This window comes from Lissotriton vulgaris, unplaced genomic scaffold (assembly GCF_964263255.1).
Source record: "Lissotriton vulgaris unplaced genomic scaffold, aLisVul1.2 SCAFFOLD_2360, whole genome shotgun sequence".
Lineage (NCBI taxonomy): Eukaryota > Metazoa > Chordata > Amphibia > Caudata > Salamandridae > Lissotriton > Lissotriton vulgaris.
Genome location: NW_028254721.1, coordinates 104,845 through 128,322, shown reverse-complemented (window position 1 = coordinate 128,322; position 23,478 = coordinate 104,845). Strand labels below are relative to the sequence as shown.

General features: G+C 44.1%; 1 protein-coding gene across 1 annotated transcript in view; it reads left to right on the top strand.

The window, feature by feature from the left end:
• LOC147659451 (putative RNA polymerase II subunit B1 CTD phosphatase RPAP2) overlaps positions 1-23,478 on the top strand; it is a 164,222-nt gene that overhangs the window by 65,700 nt on the left and 75,044 nt on the right. The window contains exon 5 of the mRNA XM_086951747.1: positions 15,557-15,622. Within this exon, the coding sequence (XP_086807873.1) occupies positions 15,557-15,622 (66 nt within the window). The remainder of the gene's footprint in view (positions 1-15,556; positions 15,623-23,478) is intronic.

Below are 23,478 nucleotides of genomic sequence, written 5' to 3'. Positions count from 1 at the left end.
CCCCCAGGTTGCATTAGAATGTTAGTGTCCAGAGGTTCGAGGATGCCATTTCATTAGGATGACGCGTCGTAACAGCAACATCAGAGGAGGATTTCAGAGGGTATCGTGTAGCCATAGTGAGGTCATTATGCACACACAAACACATCAGCAATCAGTGCAACTAACCTTGAAGTATGCGTTTCAGCCTAATTTGTAACCATTCGCACCCTGACAATCAAGTCAATTAGTCTTGGTGAGAGCCCAGTGCCTCAATGTTTTCCTGCATTCAGCAATTTAGGAGCTAGTCACTTTGAACAAGCAACTCTGTGAGACTATTTTGATTCTGTGAATAACCCTGACTATTTTGTGTACACTTTTACTGGTTTTCCAATTTTTTCCTCCAGGCTTTTTGGTATGTCCTATTTCACCAAACCTGCTCTCCTATTTATTGCTCCTTTTCTGATTACATAGTTATTTGATATTAAGCTGTTTATCACTCCTCTGCCACCAAATGCTTGGAAGGAATGGTTCAGGTCATTTAACGTTTAGTTGTGAGATATTGATGGTGTCAAGTTCAAATTAAATAGGAAAAGGTGGTTACTCAAATACTCTTGGTGTTGAAAAGGCAAGAAATCTTCCTGTGTTTGTTTAAGAGGGTGAAGAGGATATACTCTATGAGAATGAAGAAGCAACAGGCGGTTAGAAAATTTTTTTTGCTAGCCACCGAACCTGGTAGTAAGGAGACACATATGTTTTAAAGAGCACAGTCTGCTGAAACTGTAGCTACGTATGCTGCTTCAATAAGAGTCCTCATTGCAAAGTGTAAGTTTTGAAGCCTTTACTAGAGTCTTTAACAAAGGGATTCTCAAGCAACATCAATCAATTGCAAGAACACCTCCTTGGACGAAGCTGTAAAAATTGCCAATATCATACATGACTTCAAGGAATATGACAAGATACTGAGTAAGAGGCGATAACCACTGTGTGTGTGTGTCTTAGTCTGTGTCTGTGGTTAGGAATAAAAAGTGGAGGCTGCTGGAAGTACTGTCAAGCCGTTCTAGCAGAGGAGGAATGTTGAATCAGAATCACATGAAATTTTGTCCCACGATGAAAGATTTGGTGCAAAGTGTCATGTGGCATCCTTCAAGCAGTTCCCAGTATAGGGGAAAGACTGTGTTTAATGTGTGTCTTTAAATTACTTTGCAAGGGCCTGCAAGATGAACCAATATGGAAATAGTGTCACTATTGTGCTGAAAGAAACTAAATAAAACCTAGTCAGTAGTGTCAATAGGATGCCTTTGAGTGTGCGAGATTATATGATGATTTACCCTTTTGAAAGATCCCATTTAAGATATTGTGTTTGTGCCATTACTTACAGATTCTGGTTCAAAGATTAACATTATTTCTAGAGGCAATATTGAAAAGTGGACAGAACCAGAATTCATTTCCAGCTGGTATTATCCTCGGGCGTGTACAATTTAATTTTAATTTAATAGCGATTTCTAAAGCGCCTGGTGGCCCAAGGGCATCCCCGCGCTATGTGACTTGAAATCCTGTTGAGGGGGAAGAGAGGGAGGGGAGAGCAACAGAGGGATTTTATTTAGGGAACAGGTGAGTCTTTAGTTTCTTGCGGAAAACCAGGTAGTTGGGTTCAAGTCTGAGGGAGCGAGGAAGTGCGTTCCAGCCCTTAGCTGCTTGAACGGAGAATTGTCGTCCTCCTGTACGGGTTCTTTTGAATCTAGGGGTGCTAGCTAGGTTCTCATTCTGGGATCGTAGGGATCTGGTTGCTGTGTAGGGAGTGATCATTTTGCTGAGAATCGCTGGACCAGATCCGTTGAACAGCTTGTGTGTTGTACACATCGCTTTGAATTGCACCCTTTGGCGCACAGGGAGCCAGTGCAGGGCTTTGAGGGCCGGCTTGGCGGACGTTCTGGAAGGGGTGTTAGTAAGCATGCGTGCCGCCGCGTTCTGTGTCCGCTGGAGTTTCGTGAGGGTGGCCTCGGGGGCTCCCAGATAAACCAGGTTGCTGTAGTCCAGGCGGGACAGTACTAGTCCCTGGATGAGTAGCTTCCTGGAAGTAGGTGGCAGTAAGGGCAGGATTTTACGGGTCGTGCGCATGAGCCCGAAGCAGGTGCCCGAGGTTTTAGTTGCTTGAGTTTTCATCGTGAGCTGTGGTTCGAGCCACACCCCGAGTGTCTTGATTTCACGTTTTGGCGGGGGGATTTCCCCGAACACATCGGGCCAGAGTGTTGGAGGGATGGTCGTCCATTGTTTTCCTAGTAGCATCACTTCCGTCTTTGTCCCATTCAGTTTTAGTGATGAGTTATTCATCCAGTTATGAATTCCTATGAGGCAGTTGGTCAGATTTTCTGGATGGTCAATCAACTGGGACAAGGAGACGACTAGTTGAGTATCGTCAGCGTAGCTCACCATTTTTATGTTGAATGGTGTTACCACGTCCTCAAGGGGGGCCATATAGACATTAAAAAGCGTCGGACTCAGGGAGGAGCCCTGAGGGACGCCGCTTGTGAGTGGGAGGGTGGATGAATGATGATTATCGTCCCACACTTGGAAAGTGCGCCCTGTAAGGAAGGATTCAATCCATTTGATTGCTGTCCCGGTAAGTCCTGCATCCGCTAGTCTATGCAGAAGGACACGGTGGTTGACCGTGTCGAAGGCTGCGCTCAGATCCAGGAGGATCACTGCCACTGATCCTCCTGAATCCAGTATGCCCCTTGCCTCCTCAATGACTGCGAGGAGTGCAGTGTCTGTTCCATGGCCCGGGCGAAATCCGGTTTGGGATTGTCGAAGCAAGTTGTTGGTTTCAAGGAACTGGGATAATTGAGTATTTACCAGTTTCTCAGTGACTTTGCTGATACCAGGGAGTAGAGATATTGGTCTGTAGTTAGACAGGTCCGTTGGGTCTAGCTGAGGTTATTTTAAGAATGCTTTTACCACAGCACTCTTCCAGCTGTCGGGGACAGTTCCGTGGGCGAACGAGCTGTTGATGAGATCCGTGACAGTAGGTACGATTACTGAGGCAACGGTCTTGAGGAACCTGATTGGTGCTGGGTCCAAGGGTGACCCACTTTTCATTTTCGTTAGGGTTCGCTCAACCTCTAGGGAGGTGACTGGTCGGAATGTTGGTAGAGTGGGGCGTAGGTTACTTTCAGCCTGGTCGAGGAGTATACGGCTTTCCGTGTGGCTGGGGAAACCGGGGGGTGGGAGGGAGACCAGGATGCGGGTGATTTTGTCGTTGAAGTAGTTCGCTAGCTCATTGCTTCTGTCAACTTTGGGGGTGTTGGAGGGGGAAGTGATGGGGACCTTGATCAGCTCCTTTACGATTAAAAAGGATTCTCGGGCTGAGTTAGATGCTTCTTGTATCCGCGTGTCATAGTATGAGGCTTTGGCTAGTTTGATGGCCTCTTTATAGAGTTTGACCGTAGACTGGTAGGCTTCTTTGTTGGCGTGTTGCCAGTTTTTTCTCCAGAGCCGTTCGGCTTTTTTACAATTTTTGCGGTATATTCTGAGATCCGCGGTATACCATGGAGCTGAGCTAGGTTTACCGTTTTTGTCTTCCCTGGTTCTAAGTGGCAGTACTAAGTCTAGGGAGGAGGTGATCCAGTCCCTGAATCTTCTGTCTGCCGTGGCCGGGTCTTCTGCGTGTGCAGGGGTGGTTTTTTCAAGGGTCTTAGCCCATTCTTCCGTGGGGAGTCTGGACCAGGTCCTGTCCTTACTGTAGGTGGGGGGTATTCGGTGTTTCCTGAATATTCCAGGTAATTGGAAGGGGACTAGGAAGTGGTCTGTCTAGGGGAGGGGAAGGGCCTCCTTCGCTAGCATCGAGGGAGAGCTGGTAAACACCGGGTCCAATAGATGGCCCTTGATGTGGGTGGCTCCGGAGTTTAGTAGGCGGATGTCGAGAGCCGCTAGGTCTTGGATCAGATCATTGGCTACCGCGTCTGCCGGGTCTTCTAGATGGATGTTCAGGTCCCCGACTATCATAAAGTTTGATAGGGAATGGGCCTGGGTTGTGACTAAGTCTAGAAGAGAACAGGCGAAGGGACCTGGGAGGCCGGGGGGGCGGTACACAAGAAGTCCTGTTAGTGAATTGGTTGGGTTTAGTTTAAAGGTGAAATGCAGACTTTCTGCGTCGGTAATCTGCGCATCGTAGGTTTTGCAGTGGAGATGTTCTCGATGGATGATGGCTACACCACCACCTCTGCCTAGAGGGCGGGGTAGGGACTGAATACAGTAGCCCCGTGGTGTTGCTAGAACCATGTCTGATTGAGAGTGTGGACCGAGCCACGTTTCCGTGAGGAAGAGTATATCTATCTCCTGATCTTCTAGGAGATGGGTAATCTGTGTCTCATGTTTCGGAAGTGAGCGACAGTTCAGTGAGGCAAGTTTGAGGGTGGCGGGTTTGATAGGTTTTGTAGGGAGCGTGAGCTGGGCTGGCTTGCATAGAGAGCAGCGAGTGAAAGGTCCATTAAAGTCATGGATGTAATCACAGGAGGAGGTGGGGGTCTAAGGCTTAGTAGTTCTCTACGTGAGTAGCTTACCTTTGGGTAGGATGTTTCAGGCAGGGGTTCTGGCCCTAGGCCCGGTCGTGCGCGGACGGGCGCAGACGGGCTTGCCTTAGGCGCGCCTTCGGCACGCAAACGGCGCGCAAACGGCGCTCCCGCTGCGCTCGTCCGCTGCGCTGGGGAGGTCGGCACATTTGTAATAGTTGTTATGGGCGTGGCCTCGCAGTGGGCGTGGCTACACCTTTGCCGCGCTGGCGGTGAGGGCGTTTTCCTCTGAATCTGGAGGGTCTGACTAGCGCGTAGTAGCAGCGCTTTCACACAGGTGAGCCCAGATAGTTTTGTTATTAAAATCAACAAAAAGTGACAGTTTTAAAAAAGTGCGTGAGCAGTTACAAAACCTCCGGCTTTCCGCCTCAGAGGGAGTTCAGGACAGTGGTGATCGTTGCGCTTTCAAGCGTTTATATACTCGGTCAGTGTTATTAAAATCAACAAAAAGTGACAGTTTTAGAAAAGTGCGTGAGCAGTTACAAAACCTCCGGCTTTCCGCCTCGGTCAGTGTTATTAAAATCAACAAAAAGTGACAGTAGTGACAATAGTACCAACATTCATTTGGAGGGGCATTTTGAGACCACCGTGGAATCCAGATTATAGGCAGTGTGGCGGAAAGTACATGTTTCTTTTGATGCACCCGATATTTTAGGGTAGCATCACCAAGGGTGTTGGGCTCAACAAGTCTTGTGGGTGGATAATGAAAGAGGGAGCTATATTCACCTAGATTTAGTATGCTCAGTGACCATACAGACCTTCACTAGTTTGGTGAAGAAGTGTATTTTAGTGCTCACCTGGTCCCCGAGGATGACTGGGAAGATCATGCCATCCTGATGTGGTGCCTCCCTTGTTTGGCCATGGTAGTTTGTTTTGTATTCTAGTTGCATTTATATGGTGATTGGTATGCCTGATGAGGAGACAATATTATTTTTTAGATGGTAGCTTGCTATTCTATGTTAGTGCCGTAAATGGTAGTGTGTGTCTGATGAGCGACATAAAGGGACAGTGTTTGAGGACCAGAGTTGTCCTGTTTTGTGGTAAAGCATCAGCCAATAGGAATGGGCATTATACAACCGGCCGTAGTAGCAGCTCTGATTAGGCCATTGTAGAGAGAACAGATGCACAACGATTGCATGACCTGCCATAGTACAGGCCCTGAGGAGTACACTCAGATATGACTGGGGAGCATCCCATAATAGTGGTCATTATACAGCTGGCCATAATAGCCACCTGAGAGCCCACCCATTGTGGTAGGGAGTAACCCAAATTAATAAACATTACACAACTATCCATGGTGTTTATACATGTAGAGTCCACCCAAATATCTGTGGGTATTATGTAACCAGCCCGGGCATATGAGGGGCTGAGCAGAAAATCCCATAGAAATGGGCTATATATTTGTTTAGTTCAAGCGTGACAGAGGGGCACTTAACCCCTTTGCTGCGGGGCAAATTCCCCCGGGGTGCGAGAGGGGCGTGGCTGGGCATGGCGCAGCCATACTGAGGACGGCTCCTGGCAGTCATGAATCACAGTAGGTGTGTGCTCATGACGGTCAGGAGCCATCTGAACTCCGCTCACTGATTAATTCTCCTGCCCAGGCGGGGAATTAACCACGCGTGGGCGGAGTGACAACGTTAGGACGGCTCCCGGTCATCATGAGCACATGACTACTGTGACTCATGCCGGCCGGGAGCCGTCATGAGCACACAAGGTGTTAAAGACATGATCAAACACCAGGTTTGCACAAGAAACAGTGATGGTGCCATCTATTTACATCAGACAGTGACTAAATAAAGATCAGACTAAATATGTAAATGAGTCACTTGGTCCACCCAGTAGTGGTGTTGCACACACAAAATATGACCAATTAAAGAATGCTTTTCAATCTAAACATCACAGAAGCATTTTACGGACAGGGTGTTGAAGCCTAGGCAATGGATTTTGTGGCTCTGTACTAGGCAGAGTCAGTGTGGTGATGCTCGAATCCTTGTATGATCTCAAGTGCATCTGGGTACTTGCTGAAGTTGGCTTTGAGTCTCAAGCTTCATAGGTAAGCCCAGTAGAATAAACTCAGAAGCATCACAGGGAATCGATGTTTCTTCCTCCTAATCATGAAAGCTGGTTAGGAGTAGACAAATTGGCATAATCTTTTGAAAAGCCAGGTCTTTACAGCCTGATTGAATAACAAGTGATTTCCATTGGCTCTTGTTGACTGCGATTTGGAAATAAAGATAGCTTGGCAGAGATTTATAGAACATCTCTCGGTAGCCAGCATGTTGTAGCACACACTCTCATTCTCTATCATCTTCAAACTGCAGAAACATTTATGATTGGGGGAGCTACTAGTCTTACTAGATTACTATGGACTAGCGTGACCCAGTTGATGATTGAGGAGGAAGGAAGTATCTCGTCCATGAAGACCTCCTGCAATAAGTGAAACATGATGTTTGTCGTACTCCTGGTCCCTGTCTTCTCCAGGAGTCCACAGAGCATGAGTTTTTGTTGCGATACTTTGTAAGCTTTAGAAAGGTGGCAAGAAGTAGCTGAGCATCTATGTGGGTGTTCCCGATAACAGATCAGTATTGAGGCTTTTTTGCACTTATGGAGCTACTATTTGGTTTCACTGATCCTCAAGTAGAGTGGATCCTGACCGCTGTGTCCCAGTTGTAGACGCAGCCTGTACTGTTATTTACCTTCTGTCCATTGTACATCCGAAATGAGGCCACGTTCCTATTCTTCAGCACCTCCTATTGAAATATCTATCATATTTAAGATATGAGGATTGTGTACACCTCAGAACTCTTGATAGAGCATCTTTGTGCAAGCTTTAACTTTGTCCATATTAGAGGTAGTACAATACTAATAAACAGATTAGAGAACTTTAAAGTAACACAAGTAGCTAAACACAAACAAGCATTGGCATAGCCAATAGGTCTCGCTTTTGGGGCCTTATAAGTATTTAGTTATGCAGCACAATATTCTTGGTGCAACTTCAACTGTTGCATGGCTAAACACTTATACGGTTCCAAAGGCGGGACCTATTGGCTATGCCAGTGCTTGTTTGCTATCTAATTCACTACTGGAGACCACTTTATTTTGGTGCACTGGTATATTTTCTATCCTACACCGGCCCTGAAAGCAAATCTTAGAGTATTATCTAAATATCACTCTTTCTGAGACAAGTAAGCACTTATTCAGTAACTGCTGAAATTATGGTATCATAGGATCATAGACTTTACGAACCTTCCCCAAAACTATCTCTTGCTAACATGCCCTAAATTCCTTATAACAATGTTCATCCCATCTAAAGTCTGTCCTTTTATGCAATAAGTTTGTTATTACCAGATTTACACAGGATTCCCTTTAAACGGCCTTGAGCAAAGCACTGGCACACCTGTTTCCGAACCTTTAAAGGAATAGCTGGCATTGCTATTTAAAAGCCTCATGGCGGTCAAAGCCTTTTATGAGTAGGGATTGCTGCCACTGTCATGTTCAGGACTGGCAATGAAGTATTACTGTTACATTGTACAATGTTTGCAGTGACGTCAATGAAGTGCAGGCACTGCTCTTTAAAGTTCCTGCAAGTGCAGCCTCTTCCCTTTACTTTTCATGCAATTATGTCACTGAACTGTCCTTCAAAAGTCATATCTGGCATTGCTTTTATAAAATTCCTTCAATGTAGGAATTGCCCTTTAAAGAGTTTACGTTGAAGTGCTGGCACTTTCTAAAAGAGACACTGGAGAGGATTTCTAGTGATACTCTTTAAAAGCCCCCCAGAACTATACTGACATTGGCTCTTCAAGAATGTGGTAGTAGTGGGGACGGAGGCACGCCTCTCTTCATTACGTCAATTATCTGGCAAAACCTTTTGTTTGCAGCTCAAAAAGTTACTAAAACACAGTGACACTCATTGCTACGCAGTGGAGGCCTTTAGCAAGGGTTGAAAGGTCACTTTTTTTGCAGCTTGTTACTTTTGAATTACATTGGTACTGGTACTAATGAGATGAAACCTTTGCCCAGAAAGTATTAATGTGTAAAAACGACAAAAGAATAAAGTAATCAATTTACAAAATATGCTGCATAATTTTCCTTTACTTGCTGCATAAATTGCATCGCCCCCTCTCCCCCCTGCTGCAAAATTCCAGTGGCCCTGACTGAGGTAAAATAATCGGAATATGTGAAAAGTAATTGTCTGCACGTACCACTGTATTCCTCCTGTTCGCTTCGTGTAGCTGCGCTGTCCAGTTTTGGGCATGAGTAACACTGCGCCTGATTGCAAGATTATTGCTGTTTTTTATCCGGGCATTAGTCTTGAGCCTCAAACCTGATCTCCCCAGAGCCTTAATTATAGCACTGGAACAATCATTTGTCTGCTGCAGGTTGCCTCGGTGCTTGGAGATGATGGGCTTTCATGTTTATTTCGAGGGCAATTGAGCCTGTCCTATCCGTTACAGACTGATTGCAAAACACGCAAAAATGACCGACGAACGCAGCTTTGTGAAAAGAGGCGAGATATCATGTGGGTGGCTGTTTATGCTGCAGTTCTGAAAAGGATGCTGCGCCAGGGCTTAATTGGTGCCGGTGTTTGCAGGTGCTGGGCACCGGCTCTCCGTTTTGGGGCGCGTAATTCCTATTTTATCAGCAGCCTGTTCCCCAGACAAAGATAGAAAAAGCAGGACATGAGAGACAGAGGGGAAAAGAAAGGAAGAAAAAGAACATGCAAGGCAAGACAAACAGACCTGCAGTGTAGGCGAATGGTAGAAAGAGGCATGAAGTCTAATTAGGACTAGGCAGGCTTAATATTCCGCGTTCTGGGCATTTGGCAGCACTGAGGGCTGCCTCTTTAAAAAAAAAGAAAAAAAAAAGGGGCCTCAGCACTTAAAAACAAGCATTGGCTGTGAAAGTGACACTGCCGCGCGGTCCATGAAAGTGAATGTGAAAGTGATTGCGATCAATTGAGGAAAGACAGATGGCGGCTGCGCGCGTGCACGCTCACGTGCACTCAAGCTTTAGGACACCAAAAGCTTGTGGCAGCACTTCGAAAACCCACCTACTAAATGTCTTGCAGAGAAGCGCATGCACTGGCTCAAGTGAAACCTAAAAAGGTGGACATTGAATCATTTTGGAAGTGGGGGAAGCTAAAACCTCATACAGGAGAATTGTTATACCCCCACTATTGCATAAGGAGGGCCAGTTAAGGGAATATTGGGGGACCTGTCCATTTTCCCAGTCCTTTTCTGTTCTGTGGGAGATTTTACTGTTTTGAATCACAAATTGGACACGTCTTCAAAGATTGCTGTTTATTAGGAGACAAACTAAATATTAGACTTGCACAAGTGTGACAAGTCTATGACTTGAAAGACCCACACTAGAGATAATTTACTTTTTTTCGTTATATTAGTATCTATTAAAGTTTACTATTGTTGAGGAATTAAAGAGCCTCAATTTGAATCTGAGCATTCTTCAATGAGTATAAACAGCCGTAAATGTGCCAATATTTGAGAAGCATTTTGGGAAATGTATTTCAGTACAGTTTTGAGGACGGAAATATATCTTCATCTTGGAATAAGCCAATATATTGCCGTGCTAAATGTGGACTCCAAAATATTTTTTTTTTATAAATGGTGTCAGGAAGACTTAAGGCAATTACACAAGACAGAAGTGATTGAATAAGGTTTTATTTCAAGACGTGAATTACTAGCTCAGACCAGCCTGTTATTTTGGCCAATGGATATGGCACAGCCCGAAGCAGTGCCTTCAATGCTCTTTTTTTTTTAAATATATATTTTTTTATTGAGTTTCCAAGAAAAAAAGCATAAAGAAGACTCTAGACACAATATTAGCATTTAAAGGTGCACCCAAACATCATTGTGTACATGAATCCAAGGCTGTGAACACATGGAACACAAAGTAAATGACAATACTGCATTTGTTTATGCACTTTATATCCATTTTGTTCACACACAAGAAATTCCCATGGTGTCGTCTAGTGCCTTCGATGTTCTTACGTATCAAGGCTTTCAGTAGAGAGGCTGGGTCTTTCTCAGACAAACTCTCCAATTTTGGGTGTATGTATGTGCATTGATGGTGTGTTGTGTGACTTTCCATAGGACAGTAATTTTTTGTTTCTTTAATATCTTAGTCGATGTTTAAATCTGCTCAAAACATTAAAAAAAGAAAGTAGTGTGTTGATCCGTCAAGAAGGGGACAAGAAATAGGACAAGGAAGGGTGTCCCAAAACATTGAATTTCCATTTTAATTCCCATATGAAACTCTCCAATACAGGAAAACTGGTTAACATAACTACTCTAAAGTTGGCAGAAAGTTAGAACTATAGTCAGAAACTGTGCTTTTCGGTAATTGGTGTAAATCTGTTGAGGTTTGCATTCGAGGAGGTGTACGGGTGGTAATGAAGAAGTTATTCTTCTGGAAAAGTTAGTGATGTCTGGACCATTTTTCACTGCAAAGCTCCAGCGGTACTGAAAATTAAATTAGAAAATATATATATTTGAATACCAATGACTGAGGGAAACTTTTCTCCTGTCAGCCAATGAGGCACCCAGGATGGTACTGTGGTATCTCGCAGTCTGATTGGGAAGCCTCATTGTCTTGGAATAATGTTTCAGCAGCCATTGCAGGACTCACAGACTCAGTCATTTTACATATGAGTCCCTAGTTAACTCTCCTCCTCCTGTTTGGCTATTGAAGATGTTCCTTTAAGTTCTCCCTCTGCAGATTGTGTCATTCTGTCAGCTGCGAGTAGCAGCAACACCTAAAACGATCTTAGGCGTCTTATGAAATGTAGATGCATCGCCTTTTGCCAAAGGAAAGGTACCTTTTTTGTGGTGTAAGGATACACAGCCCTCCACCAATGAACAGCTTATAATCACCTTTGTAATATGTAAAATAGTCTGCGGATTGTACAGGAAGTCCAGCGCTTTTTACTTAGCACTGTGGGTCCACAGTCTACTAGAGATTTTGTGAGGGTAAGAAAATATGTAGGTATCCCTAAACAGGGCACATTTACCACATTGTGGGTAAACTCCATACAGCAATAAATGTTCTTAGCTTTCCTGAATGCAATAGTAAAACAATTCAAACATGTGAAGGTGAAACAATTTTTTTAGTTACTACATTTTATTTAACACAAACGTGTATTCATCAATACATAGAGATACCTGGAAACGTACAAAACAGTATAGAATGTGTCTATTGGGTGAACACAGGGTGAGATTTGAGGAGATTTGTACACAACTCCTGACAGATGTCATATTACTATAAAAATGAGGATCTTTAATCAAATAGAAAGTATAAAAGTGAAGTGGGGAGAGGATCTTTAAAAAAGAGTAAATAGATGGAGGAATTATGGGAAAGTTCATTAACGATAGTGCATAAAATGCCAGTTCTGATGAAAGGATTGCAATCACATCATTATATGTGTTATTGTGTATAATATGAACCTAAATGGGTTATATGTTTTAGAAATGGTCAAACTCCAACCTGTTTCAGATGCTTCGAAGTGGCTCTTTAGAACTTATATTTGTAGACTGGTCCAAAATATTGAGGTTCTGCAAGGACGATTTTAAAACACTATGTGACGTATTTCATTGTACAGTTAATCACAATAGGATATTGATTATATTGGCACTAACTGAGGAAGAATTATGGACTTGTGTAGATATTCAATTTATACTGTTTACACTGCACATAACATGATTGTTAAGGATCCGAATTCTAAATACAGAAATTAAAGAAATACAAGCCTACATGCAAACTGAGACCTCATAATAAAACACTGTTTGTCATTCCTTCAACAAAGTTCTCCATATGGGGTTTGAGAGCTTTTGAGCTCAGAGTGATCATCTGTGGAACACCAAGTGTACTCTGTGAGAAGTTGGCCTGATATATAATGTTCACTAGTCTAGTGAGCACTTTGCATCAGTCCAAACAACCCTTATTGATGATTGGTTGTAAGTCAACCGTAGACCAGCTATCCTAGTAGCATGGACAAGAGCAGTCTTTAGGCTAGACTCTAGAGGGCGTGTTAAGCCAGCTGTTATACCATCACATATACCCCTTGAACACCAAGTGAAAGGACACCACACAAGTTGTTATGCAAATAAAAGGATATTTATTTAGAACACAACAACCCTGGACTCTTTATGAGGACAGGGTGCTAAGCACAATACAAAACTCTTATGAAAATACGCAAAGTTGCACAGTTTACACAAATGCCCGAGGGGCACGAAAAACCATATACTCTAAAAGTGGAATGCGAAATTACTAGCAGGTAAGTACTACTCTAATAGACTTTAGGATCGCTAGGACTTGACTACTGAACCTTCAGATTACTAGCAGGAGGCCTAGGGAGATCGGGTGCAGAGTGTGCACTCTCACGCGGGATGCGGGACAAAGTCTATGGTTGCTAGAAATTACAAAGTTAGTGTTATCGGACAAATCCGACTAGGTAGAGCTGAACCGAAAAAGGATCTGGACCCTTGGATAGTGAGGCTATGCTGGAGCACCGAAATGCTGAGGTTACCTAGCCCAGGGGCTGCGGCTGCATAGGTCTGGAAAGTCGTCGGGAATCTTCGTTGCAGTCTATGGAGCCTGAAAGAAGAAGTTGCTGGCAGGCGACCAGTGAAGAGATTCGGATGGATCCAAGCCTGGATCGAAGATGGGGGACACCTGTAAGCAGAGGGGACCAAGTCCTGAATCACTAGCCAGTGATCAGATGGGCACCAGGATGGAGTCTCCTCGACCAGGTGAGTGGGCGACGCTGGGCTCTGCAGTCTCACGGACCAGGAGGCGTTGTCGGCGACCAGGATGGAGGTGCGAGCTGTCCCACGAAGGTCTCTGCTGTCGACGTCGCTGGACCCAGGATTGGGGCAACACGTCTTGGCAAATGCAAGCCCACGCGGTGGACTTAAAATGGCGTCTGGAGTGGACCAGGAGGGTCCGGGGTGCTCCTCTTTTGGAAGGGAGCAAGGGCCAGTCTGGAGCAACCAGACCAGCGGTGTTGTCGTCGTGGAGCGTCGTCAAGAGGGCAACAAGCCAGCAGGCAAGTAGCCGGACAACGCGGTGAGCAGCAAAGAGCAGAAGGGCCCCACGCAGATCTGGTGGATGCTGGGGGGCTGAACTTCGGTGCTGGAGCCGCTCAGGGTCAGGGCTTCTTGAACCCCAAAGCACTCACTCGAGGATCCCTCGGCGGTCGTGCTGGATAAGCGTCGTGCAGTTCTGAAGATGGCCGGTCCCTCGAGGTCTCGTCACACCCACGGATCTCAGCTGAGCCTACGATGTAGGTAGAGGTCAGAGGTGCCAGGGAAGCCGGGTCTCGTCGTGCTGGTCAGTCGGATTCTGGAGGAAGGACGTGCAGCAAACCGCAGTGTTCTTAGATGGTGCCTGCGGGTGCAGGGTGACTACTCCTTGGTCACAAGGGAGAAATCTTAGGAAGAAGTCTTGAGTTCCTTTCGTAGAAAGTAGTTTCAGGATTCAAAGATGATCTAATTTGGAAGGGGGCCCGCTCCTATCTTTATACTAGTAAAAGGGGCTGGCACGCGACTAGGTCCTGCCCATGAGTGGGACCAGGAAGGGGGGTGGTTACACCCCTCTCCCATGCCGGACTTTCCCCAGGTCAGGGGCTGGTGTGCCCCTGGAACTGGTTCTAGCCGGCCTATGCATAGTGAGCACCGGGGTGCCACTTGCAGTCACCTTCCTCTAAAGCCCTGCCTACCCAGGATACACAAAACCCTGTCTGGGATGGTGCTAGCACCGCCCCTGACAGGAAACCATTTGTCCAAGCCTCCCTCGCTGGAAGGACTCCCAGCAGCAGGAGGTCAGACTTGTGTCTGTGGTGGCAGCATCCATTTTGTGATGCTGAGGCTTGAGTTAACTTTAACCGGGGTTCACAGTTACATACATGTCGTGTCCCTCTAGAAGGGTGGAATGCTAACCCCGTCGCCAGAATTGGCGAGGGGTTAGTATTCCAATTCGTATGACACCTTACTCGACATGTTTTGATAAAGCGAAACCAGAGTTCGCATATAACCGCGAGGATTATAATGCACTTAAGAGTATATGGTACGCGTTATCATGGAACAGCTATTGGGACTTGGTTCCGCAAGCTGCAACCGGGCTCAGCCCATGCCAGAGCACCATCTCACACGATTCCAAGCACTCTGCCTTAGGAGTGACTGATAGGAATACGGGTGTCCATTTTAGGGTTAGATATAGGTATACTATATAGATATAGGTATACTATATCTAAAGCAAAGGGTGAGTACATCACCTTGCCCCAGCTGTCGTGCAGCCAGTTTTGTCAAATTTAGGTGGCCAGCCAGGGGTGGCATAATACATGCTGCAGCCCCTGGTAGGCCCTGGGTACACCTATGCCCTGAGATACAGGGTCTGATAAGGTGGCCCAGTACCAATTGGTAAATGCACCCAAGGTACACGTGTCAATTTAGTGAGAGAACAGCAAGGCTGTGGGTCTGATTAGCAGGCCCACAGCCAGAGAAGTCGTAAACCAGTGAAGCAAAACGCAAAAATCTGCGGTGATCATAGGATTGCAGACCCTACTCTCCTACATACTCAACACAACCAGAACATATGTTGAAAGGTTTTGAAAAACCTCTGTGTTTCGCAAATAGGGTACTTGCAGTCTTGCCCACCAGTAAATGCAGGGCCCTTTTTTAAGCACTTAGAGACTACAGCTTGAGTGAAAGTGCCCTCTACAAATAGCCTAAATAAATAAACCATTCAAAAACAAGCATTGACAAAGACACTAGGCCTGCGCTTCAGTGTCATGGATGAGACCTATTAGCTTTGTCAATGCTAGTTGTTAATTTTGTTAATGCCAATTCTTTTCACGTCCGGGGCGTGGATGACTGAAGGGTAAAGAATGTTGTTTACGGGTATGTTTTTTTATTTGCTATAAAATGTACAACTTTCCTGCTCTGGCAGTAAACATTTATCTGATCCTGGTTTGTTTCTTCTCCTCAATTAAGGTTCCTAAACAAAAGTACAAAATCTCAACCAAATCCAATAAAGTCTTTGATATCACAGAAAGAAAGGTAAGTTTGAGACTGTTATTATTATTTGTAAGGTGCTGGTAGTGCATAAAGAAGTCCAAAACTTGAAATCATTATTTATATACTCTAGCCATATTTATTTGATTGCAGCCGACTCTTTCTTTTGTTTAGAAATATAGGTATTTGTATTTGATAAAAGTACACGTCTTGTTTTCTTCATATGGCTCACTATTTTAAGGATTGCCCAGCAGGGCACAAAGGCATTTGCGTATGTAACTGTCATTTGAAGAAGATGGCCTCCTTTCCATTAAAAATGTGTTCTCAAACAAGGAATACTTTTGGGGATTAAACACTAGAACCAAGCTCCACAACTGGCTTGGTGAGTTAAGAGCTAGAGGCTGACATTGGGTGTCGTTTTCAGCTCACAAGAATAAATGCCAACAAGACACACTCACCCTTTCATTCTTCTGAGGTTAATATTATTTACAGTGTCTAAAACTACCAACATTTGTGGTATTAGGTACTGTATAAAAAGCAAGTTGTTGTTATTAATGTGAACTAGTAACTTACCAAAAAAGTGTTAAAGGACAATCCTGGTGTGCCGAGAACACCTTTCCACACCTGACTCCAGTAGTCATTGAAGTAGGGATTATGTATAATTGTTTGTCAGCTGACATGTAGGGCAGGAACTAAGGACCTCCACATCTGTTTCAGAACATTTAGAAGATTTTTGCTGGTGTTTCCAAAACAACGTTTTCTATCTTCTTTTTTATAAGGGACGAGGTTGTTAGTACCTGCCTTGTGCCCAACCCACAACCTGGAGGAACAGTGTATCACGCTTCATCTGGTCTCTACCCTTTGACCTTTCTGGCGCAGGCAACCCTACCAGGAGACTAAGCTCCAGCCAGCCTTTCTCTCCAGGTTCTTGAGACACTCCAGTCCCTCGACTACTTCAAGGTGATAAGTTACAATTATCTTGAAGCCCTTCACACATCACTTAGTATGGTTTTTACTCATCTCACAGCATCACTGTCAGGGGCATCTCGCCATATTGCTTACTGGATCGTCTCTCATTATCCCTTCTTCCTGGTGTACCTACACACAGCAACCCTCTGGCCCTGTGGCTAAGCTGGTTAGTTATTTTTTATAATTTGTGTTTCTGTCTCCCAGATATCCTAAACCATTACACTGCCAGGTGCTATGTCCAATAAAACGATAGCGGCACCTCTGCGGTCATCACTCACAACATGAAAACACTTCCCAATCTAGGCTCTAAATAAAAACAACAGCTCCCAACTACACACCGTACACCGGGCCTGCTATCCATGAGGGTAAGTGCTGTAGTACACCACACAGGAGTAATACGTGCTATATAAATGTTACAATATAATACTACTAGAGAGGAAACGATCTTCTCCTTTAGACTAAGGACCATATGTACGACCAGTTTTTGTGTGCGCAAACAGGTTAGCGACCCGTTTGTACGTGCAAAAACCTACATGGGTTGTACAAACACTATTAGGAAGGGGCGATCCCTTCCTAATAGCGACTCCAGCCATGTATGAATGTTTTGCGACCGTAATTGCGGTTGCAAAACACTCGCAATTTACCGCCCTCTTCAAGAGTGTGGTAATGGAGTCGCAAATGGGAAGGGGTCCCCGGGGGAACCCTACCCCTTTGTGACTGACTCTAAAAATATTTTTTATGGGAAGGCAATGGTCCCAGGGACCAGTACCTGCCCTTAAAAAATGAAAGGAAAACGTTTTTTTTATAAATGCATCCTTCGGTTTTGCTTTAAGAAAAACGGGCTGCATTTTTTTAAAAAAAAGCTGCTTCATTGACAAGCAGTCCCAGACATTGAAGTCTGCTGAGCCCAGCAGGCCACCATCCCTGGGAGGGCCAGCCATTTCCAATGGGGTCGCAAATTGCAAGTGGCTCATTAATATTCATGAGCCTTGCATTTTGCGACCCCATTGGGAATCGCAATCCGTGTCTCTGACACTGTTGTACATTCCAAATTGTGGGTCGCAATTTGTGACTCGCAATTGAGAGCAAATTGTGAGTCGTAATTTGGAATGGTCGTACATCTGGAGCTAAGTCCCTGAAGTTTACACCAGCTGATGACCTGGCCACCAAGGTATTTCTGGTCAACGCTAGAGGGTGTTTAAAGTAACTAGTAGACAGGGCTCAATGTAACTCGGCTTCAAATGCTGATAATGGCAGGCTTTGGGTGATGTCTCTTTAATGTTGAGATTCAGTATCAATGATCTGAGAAAAACGCTCCTTCTTTAAAATAATCGATCTATAAGGTTTAATACATGAATGTGGTTCCATTCAGACAACTGTCATCAAAATCCCAAGTGTGGTCAAATAATGTTCATCAGTCGAGTGTTAAATGATTAGAACAGCCAACACATGTTTTGCGTAGCTTCTTTAGGGCCGAAAAATTTCAAATTAGAACAGGCACTTGTGAAAAACTCCTCATCGACCCTTCCAATTTCATAATTCAAAATGTCTTATTTTCATGAATAACAAACAATCGCTTTTCGTCCCATTAGGTTTATCTTATAACCTGTGTTAAGGGAATCTAGTATCTGCTCATAAATAGGATAAGTCCTGATCCAACAGCAGAAAAGTTAAACTTAGAGTTAATATCTGCAATGTTAGGTGTCAGCAGGACAAGACCATGTGCCAGAAATCATCTTGGTTAGCCCGAGACTCTGGGATCAGCCATAAAGGAGTAGAGCGTAGTTTGCTTTTCTTGACTGGCAGGTTTCCGCATACTTTCATCTTCTGATGTTGGTAAAGGCAGATTGTGGGTTATATCTTTGCAAATTGAAGATTTAACAGGATGAGACCATTTGCGTAGGTTTCAATAAGGCTAGTCTGAGACATTCTGACCAGTTTTAATGTGGTAGGAGGTTGTTTTATTTTTTTCCTAGTTGGTAAGGCTCATCCTACTTGCATTTTCTAATGTTGATAGAGGCAGATTGCTGGTCATATCTTCTCAATGGGGAGGTCCATCAAGACAGGCCAATAGCCTGGGAATCATCAAGGCTAGCCTGAGATTTTGCAATCAGCCTTCATGTGGGAAGGGTTTTAATGTGGTAAGGGTTGGTTTGCTTTTTCGTAGCTGGCAAGGCTCAGCCTTCTTGCATCTTCTAATGCTGATAAAGGCATATTGCAGGTTATAACTTAGCAATGCAAAGGGTCTGCAGGATTAGACAAAGTGCCCTGGAATCAGTGAAGCTAGCTCGAGACATAGCGACCAGCCCTAAGTAGTAAACAATACTCAAATTTTCCCTACAATGTGCTTTCATGGCCCTAGATCAGAGTTCCTAGATGAATAAGGCAGGCAAAGACTTTTCTCTCCCAGGGCAAACCTAAGCTGCAGTATTCAGTAGACTCAATCAACACACTCTGCTCGCTGGTTCAGGGTTCAGAGAGCATGAATTAGTACTTGTCCAGTACAGGAACACCTGTTGGCTACTGTGGTTTTGGCTCAAAGGCCTCTGGTTAGTGGAGGAGAGAGCAAAGTTAATGGTGGGAAGGATGGGGAGGTGTTAGAAGGTGGTATCACTCAGCAAGGATACAATACAAATCCAGGTACGTTTGAAAACTTTTATTTAAGTTTCCAAGAAGTAGGGCTCTCAGCTTATGCAAACTGAGCCTCGGTCAGCCAGAGAGGAAGTCTTAACGGAAGCACAGGCTACATTTGGTAAACGCGGCATCCCAAAACAGAACATATTACTCATGATTAAAGCGCATGAACAATTACAATAGCACATGAATAACACATTTGAAATATTACAATTCTACAAAAGAATACGGAGTGCCCTGAGTACATAGAGTGCAGTATATAGAGCTGCTTAGTTCTGCTCTCTATGGGGCAGAGTTATGGGGCTCATGCATTACCAACGAATTGCCAAGATCCGAGAGGAAATTTTGCAGGGCTATTATGTCACTCCCGCAAGGCACTCCCATGGTCCCATTAATGCTGGATCTAGGATGTCACCCCATTGATGACCTAGCAAAACTTCGGCCACTTCTGCTATGGGCACGCCTGTGGCGAGTTCAGGAACTTGGCAAATATGCGCAAGGCCTTTCAGAAATTATGTCACTACCAGGGTGGCACAAAATTAAATGGCTGAGAGACATGAAAACTTTGCTATCTAACTTGGGTCTAAATGAAGCTTGGACAAACAGATCTTCTCCCCCAAAGGCAACCCTCAAGAATCTTTATTGGAATTGGATTGCGTCACAACGGAATACTAACGATTCCCTGGGCAGACTCACTGAGGATTTTTTGAAATTCAAGGACCTACCAATTCGGGAACTCTATTTACACGTTATTGAGAAACATTTTGATAGGGCCCTTTATTTTAAATTTAGAGCAGGAACTCTCCCTTTGTATGCCTTCTCTTCACGGTGGAAACCGCCTGCACAAACAACAGAGTTTTGCCCAGTATGCATAGACAGACCAGAGACAGTGGCGCATTTCATGTTTGAATGCGGAGAGTATACCTTACAGAGGAAGAAATGGCTTAAACATCTATGCCGTCAGTTGGGCACTAGGTGGCATGCGGAGGCATTACGCATACTAATGTCTGATAGTTGCACTTTGTATGCTTGTACTCTCGCCAAGTTTTTATCATGGGCTTGGTCCATCAGAGCTAAAAGGCTTAAATTAACTGTTTAATTCTTTTTTAAATAATTTATGAAATGCTTCTTTTTAATGAATACTGAAACTTTTTTAAATTGTTTGCATACAAATTCTTTGTACCTTTGTTTCTTTGCCTTTTTAAATGAACTTATGTAATTTAAGTGAAGCTTTTATGATTTTTATCGAAATAAAGCCTTTTTGACTTGACTTGTTGTCATGGCTGGATTTTCTGATTAGATGGGATCAGCCCCTAGGGGCCCCTCCAACCCAGCCAGAACGTAATCGCATCCCTCCTCAGGACCATCTATCCAGGCACCTGGGTACCTACCTGAGGATGGGGAACTCGCAATATACAAGCTCATATTATTAAAAACACCACTAAATCTATAGGGATACTAAGAATACTCACTGATTACTAAGAATATCCATACCCTATACCACACTCATACATCAGTTAGTCTCGCGGCCACTCAGACCCAGACTGATCTACCTCAGGGCAGACATGACACACAATCCGGTGTGTCTACACACGTGGGTCTGCAGCCCCAGTGCTCTCCCTTATTTCCAAACGGTTCGCAATCCGGCAAACCTACACGTCAGTCTCCCCCCTGACGCTCTCACTTACGCAAGCCACAATCCTGTGGGTATACACGCTGGTGATCCAACCCAGCGTTCTCACTAACGCCGCATATCAACGACGACCACATTCCTATGAACACCTTCAGCTCTCTGTCTATTCACTAAGGGTCTGCTACTACAATAACATTATGGGATGGTGTACTAACTTGGTCCCTTAGTTGCAGGTCTCCTCTCTCCCTCACTATTACTTACCTGATCAGGGGTAGCATCTGTTCAAACAGTAATACCTACCAGGACAGAAGATTACCCTCACTGTATGGGGACAAAGATATACACACTATGTGATTGAGTTATTTCTTGATTTAAGCGCTCCTACTCCCTTCTGATCCATCAGTGGCTCAACGGCAACTGGCTAGAAGCTAAGATAGCTTTATCATAAAAAAACTCATGCACACTAATTCACTAATTAAAATGGGGTCATTTATTGTAACAATAATAAAGTATGCATATACAAAACTATGGGGTCTCAATAACTAGCAGTAACTTTAACACACCGCTGAAAGAAAAAGGATTAAACATACAATAGCTTAGGGAATAAGAACAAGATTAAGATGCAAGTGTAAAGTAAACTAATGTGATGAAATGGATATCACCTGATTAGTGTGAAGTCTTGTTCTAGCTGTCATCTGGGTTCCTCTCTCGTCTGTGCCTTGGCTCATCTCAAACTCTCTCTCTCTCCTGCACTCTTGGGTACACCTCTGCGCTGATCACTTTGCACTGGACTCCTCTCCCCCACGAACTGTCTCCACCTTCCAGCTTCAATCTAATGGTTCCTGCCGCTCTGATCACCGTTCATTCCACTAGCTTATTCACTCTGTCTCTGCACCAATGTCCAAATAACTCCAGCTGCTCCCACAGGTTAGTCCACGATCTCTCCTCCGTCTCTTCTAAAAGGCATTACTTCAGACTCCAGCTATTCACACCTCCTCCTGATAAGTAACTGCTTCTGACTGATTCCTTCAGTTCCAGCTCACTATTCAACTCAGCTCTCTCCAGCTTGAACCCTCTCTCTCTGCCAACTCCACTCGACTGCTTACCACTCCTCCAACTCAACACGACTAACTGGCTCCGCCTCTGCACTTCACTGATATAGAATGCTGTTTCCTCATGGAAAGTTCCAGCCATCAGCCTGCCGCCCACCAGATCTCTGCACCACTTCGCATCAAGGACACACACCCAGCTGGCCAGCCTTTTGTGGTGTCTTCGACACAGAGAATAATACAGCCTACCGATAAGGGCTGGCCCAGACCGGTTCTCTCCAAGTGAACAACAGCCTTAACTATAAACTTTACCTTTACCCTGAAAAGCCTCTCAGCTTCATCAAGATGGAGTCCCTCTAGTTCTAGGCCTGTAGGCCTGAAAGGAATGAAATACCCCTTAGCTCTGTCAGAATACCTACATAAACCATACTAATGTGTCTAATATAAGCAAGTATGTCAAAGCCAATAGGCAATAGACAGGTTAGAGTCAAGAATAAGGGATCTATCATCATATTAAGCAGCTATCCTCTTCTAGGTCTGGAAGAAAGGGCTTAAAAGGGCCAACACAGGCTAAGAATACCTATCCTAGATGTGAGCAAGACTAAGATCTATATCACTGCTAAATAGAGCCAAAAACTCTGCCATAACATTCCACCCTTAGATCCTTATCTTGCGAACATCAATAAACAACAACATCTATATAAACAAACATCAACACAATCTATCAACAAATCAAAACCTAAAAAACTTTCTAAAAAGAATGACAACTTAAGGAAATTCCACCTGAAACTTAATGTAGGGAATACAAATCTAACAACCAACTGAAAACAAATCAAAGCACCCTTGACTTGAATGCTGAAACATATCTAAGATTGGATCTAATAACAACAGAAACTATCCAAAGCATCCTGGAACTAAATGTGCCTCAACTTCTAGTGATAACTGATGAAATCTAGTGATGTAGGGACTTATGTGTTGAATGAAAACAGCAAGGGGCCTAAATGGGGCCTACCTACTTCGGACAACTTAAGCTAATGATGACTCATGAAATCTATTGGTGTAGGGGCTTGTTTGTGGGATGAAAATAACAATGGGCCTAAATGAGGCCTACCTACTATGGTCAATTTAAGGAAACATTTTGGTAAAATCTGAGAAATAGACAAGACAGATTATTTTCAAGGTCTGGGCAAACATTAATACATAATCATACTAAAAGGCACACCTCCCAGGACAACCTAAAGTCTAGGGTAACCACCCTTTGATCAATTAAGGTGAAATTGTAATAACAGTAAAAGACAAACAACCCCATTTCTACAAGATAGCTGGTGTGGCACTAAGCATTGAAATATATCTATATAAAGTGGACTATATATAAAAGCACAGTATCATCAGCACTTAGTTTTCATCACACTGTGGAACACATGTGTGCACCACCATTCTCTTTTGTTTCCTTTTCTCTTCAAACGGTTTTGCAGAAAGACTATAATAGGTGACTGCATTCTAAAAAGCAAAGATAGTACTTAAAATATTTCTTTTTGTTTAAGTGGGGCCTGTTCGTAGTAATGCAGGCCAAGAGCTTGCAAAACAAAAAATGTTTTTGTTTTTTTTGCGGGAAT